This window comes from Neltuma alba, unplaced genomic scaffold (assembly GCF_004799145.2).
Source record: "Neltuma alba isolate B1F8T4 unplaced genomic scaffold, ASM479914v2 tig00010126_pilon, whole genome shotgun sequence".
NCBI classification, from domain to species: domain Eukaryota; kingdom Viridiplantae; phylum Streptophyta; class Magnoliopsida; order Fabales; family Fabaceae; genus Neltuma; species Neltuma alba.
The window spans coordinates 257,487-261,371 of record NW_021635077.1 but is presented as its reverse complement, the minus strand read 5'-3'; the positions used below and the strand labels follow the sequence as shown (position 1 = coordinate 261,371).

The 3,885-nt window shown below is 33.4% G+C and overlaps 1 protein-coding gene across 1 annotated transcript; it reads right to left on the bottom strand.

Moving 5' to 3' along the window:
* Nucleotides 1-2,179: 2,179 nt before the first annotated feature.
* On the bottom strand, nt 2,180-3,493 carry LOC114754278 (metalloendoproteinase 4-MMP). Its single transcript, XM_028943066.1, has one exon. The coding sequence runs from the start codon at nt 3,489-3,491 to the stop codon at nt 2,394-2,396; it is 1,098 nt and encodes a 365-aa protein (XP_028798899.1). The 5' UTR covers nt 3,492-3,493; the 3' UTR covers nt 2,180-2,393.
* Nucleotides 3,494-3,885: the final 392 nt, after the last annotated feature.

The following is a 3,885-nucleotide window of genomic DNA, read 5'->3' as shown; positions in this document are numbered from 1 at the left end:
CTAGTTGACTAATTTAAGTAGATTAAGAAAAATAGTTAAATTAGTTATTTGTAATGAATAGGTGATGTCTTTCCTAAAATATCCTTACTAATTAAGTGTATTGGCTAGAACTATTATTATTACAAGAACCATCTTAGGGAAAAAAGAGAGGATAAACATGGGAGACAAAATGAATTGGGGTCTTATATTTAAGACTAAAATAAAAATCAAATAACTTCTTATATTAAGGACAGAAAATAATATTTTACATCACCTCTAAGTCAAACAAGCTGTTAACGTTGTTTATGCAGTAAGTTTTGATTGCGTATTGTAACTTTTTAGGCTAGAATATATAAGATGTTTACAATCTTAAAATTATCTATAAATAACCTCTTTAACCGTTGAAAGTTAATATAGATAATCCCAAATATCAATTTTATACCATTTAAGCTTTATTTTTATATGCATATAATCTGATCCCCCTCAAATATATTAAAATCCATTCAATTTCAAATAATAGATTTGACTTCCAAGATGATCATCCACATTTTATAAATTCAGAAATGGGCTAAATAATAATTATATGTGGATATTTGTTTATGCCAGCCACAATCATCTTAGTCAAGGTAACTATGTTCAAGGCACTGTCGAACACTAAATGTGTGTACCTCTCTCAGTAGAGATTCAAACTTTGATTAATTTTATTGTGAGAAACTAGTTCTTTCCATGAGACCTAACCCTCATTAGCTTATACGTTTTTTTTTTTTAAGTTATACGCATAAGTATCATTCTATTAGAGGTAATTTTATTCGAGATACTATCGGGTACTAAATGTGGACAATTCTCCTGACAGATATTTGAATCCTAATTTATCACATTGTAAGAGATTAGCTCATTCCATTTGACTTAACTTCTGTTAGTTGTGTTGGATATTTTGATGAAACAATTCGAACCAGTTGTAATATTTTAGAAGAAAATAGAAAAACTTAAAAATAAAAAAAAACGTTAGCAAGTCCACTAGCCCACATTCACACATATTCAATGGATGGCATGCTTCTTTCATTTTTTGGGGAGTCGGGGGAAGGAAAAAAAGGGATGTGCAAAGCCCAAATTATCACAACAACAAGAGTGCCTACTACCCACCAAGTTTTTTATTTAAAAAAACTGGAAGAAGGGCCACAAGTTTTACTACAGGAATCCTCTTGGGAAAAGACCAAGTTCGAAGATACAAAAAACTTAACATGATGTTTGAGAAAATAGTTTTTTAGTTTGGTCCTAATTATAAAGCATCTTCAACTATCTTATCAAAATTAAAGAAATATGATTAACTTATTAAATTTATTTAAAAATGAAAAATTTTCAGATTTACCCATATTTTAAGCATGAATTACACTTTGAAGAACGAAAAAAGAAAATTGTACTTAACTTTAATAGGGGTAATCTTAAAATTAATATCCCACTTGATAATTTCTAATAAAAACTGCCCATTTTTGTTAGAAAGTGTCTGTTAATAGGGACTAGGGAGGATACAATAACAACAATTTTATTTTTTTCTTTTCTTAATTACACATGAGTATTTCATAATTTGTAAATAGTATATATTCATTTTGTAAAAATTAAAAAATGGAAATTGTATAGGTTCAATATAAATAATCTAAATAAATAATTTAATTCAATTCACTTTTCATAATTCTTATATTTTTTCCTCCATCCCTCGAGATGTAGCTTTTTGTATTCTTTTTTTAAAGTATACAGGAATGATCAATCTGAAAACTTTAATTTCTTTGGTACGAGGAAAATGGAGGGGAGAGAAGTGGAGGAAAAGAAAATTTTCAATAAGTTCGATGTGAAAAAAAATGGAGAACTGGGGGTCAAAGACTTTTAATTAGTTTTTCTCATTCTTTTATCTGGTATCTTATCTTTATTAAAATTTTATAACTCTATTTCCCTGATTATTTATATCCAACTTATTAAAATTTTTCCTCCCATTTCCTCAACGTCCCTTGTACATAGGGTGACAAATTCCCGGATATTACAGTATTACACACACACACACACATTGTAAGCCAAAAGATAGAAATCCCATACTAATCGGCAACTTTATATTGGCTTTGATCAATAAACAAGGAAAAAACCATAAAGGAACCCAAACCAAAGACCAATCCATTTATCGAAACGACAATAAATCTGATACACACACTTTACACGAATATAAAATTCATTAAAAACTATAATGAAAAAGATCAGATTATGTTACAATCACCAATTAAAGTCTTTTCCCTTTGACTTTGTCGGCAAACATATTGTCAATCTCTAATCTATACACTATTCTGCTATATATTTCACCCAACATCATCATATTTAGTATCTCCCTCTAATCCCATACTGAACCAAAAAAAAAAAAAACCCAAAAACTATAAACAGAAACAAAAAATATGATGAACTAAAGAAAACATGATAAAACTACCAACAATATTTCTCAAAGATTTGGCTTCCAAATGCGAAGCTTCATTATTATTTGCAGACATATCAGATTCTAAAGACGAATCGTATCTGAAATTAGGGTTTGATCCATACAGATATTGAACTCCTTTAATGTCGTCCATGTTTAGTTCTGCTCTCTTATCTCTTGGCTTCAAACTTGGAAACATCACAGCTTCCTTCATTGTACTGTGAGACAACCCCAACAAATGCCCAATCTCATGCGTCGCCACCGACTCTAAATCCACCGCCACCGGTGATTTTTCCAACCGGAAGTTGACCGCCCACGTCTCCGCCGCGTCCAGGTGGAGCCTCCCACTCTCCGGTGAGAATGAATGAGCTAGCACGCCGAGGACGCCGTCAAATGGCTCTCCGTCTCCATGGTCGCCATTGTAAAACCCTATTTTGATATCTGCAAAACCGTAATCCTCAGCCTCCACGAAACTCACGGGAATCACCGAAGCCCATCTTGCGAACGCGCGTTTAAACGCTTCCCTTATCTCCCTTAAGCTCAAGTTCTGAATCATGTTCTCCGGCGAGAAACCGTACGTGAGAGTCATCGGCATCGAACGTATCCACCGTGGTTTTCCCGGAAAATACATGAAATGTTTTGTAGAATGCAAGCCATGATGACCATCATGCACTGTGTCTGGCACGCCACATCTTGGCGTAACGATCTGGTTGAGTGTGTCGGAGTCGAGCTTGCCGGTGATGGCCAGGCCGAGGTTCCGTTGGTATCGGAAAAGCGCCGACTCAAATCGCTCGTCGAAATCGTCAGAGAAACTAGTACTGTTCTGCAATGGATCAAGATAACCAAAATGTGAAAAATATTTCTTGATATGTGAAATGCCAGTGATTTGACTTCCTCTTGAAGCTTGGACAAGGCGTTGGAAGCTACGTTGATCAGCAATGGAAGGAAACGGATGGTGTTGCAGAGTTCTTGAGAGAATGCACTGTAATGGTGAAGCGAAGAAGAAGAAGATGAAGAAGAAGAAGGAAGAGAGAGAGAGGTTATTGAGAGAGAAGAACATGATGTTGGGTTTAGGTTTGAAGGATGAAGAAGAAAGCTTTGATATCAAGCGATATATATAAACAGAGTCAACAATAATGATAACTAGAATTAGTTAATAGTTAGTGCATGATTATTATATATGGCGAGTTTGAAGCATTTTGGATATGAGTAATTATTAAGGTATATGAATAATTATACATAAATGATGAATAATAATTGAAAGAAATGTCAATATAGTTTGTCCTCCCTTATCACTCACAGGTCATCATTACTTTATTGACTAAACCCCCATTGTTGAATGATTTGATTTAATCCATTTAAATTATTATTTATGATTTAGAAAAGGTAGATTTTCTAGTATTGCCTTCTTACGTAGGTACTTAAAAGATTTTCTGGTATTGCATGAATCTGGA

Bases quoted from the DNA above. Each gene is read 5' to 3' on its own strand.
- LOC114754278 (XM_028943066.1), bottom strand. From the start codon at position 3,491: ATGTTCTTCTCTCTCAATAACCTCTCTCTCTCTTCCTTCTTCTTCTTC.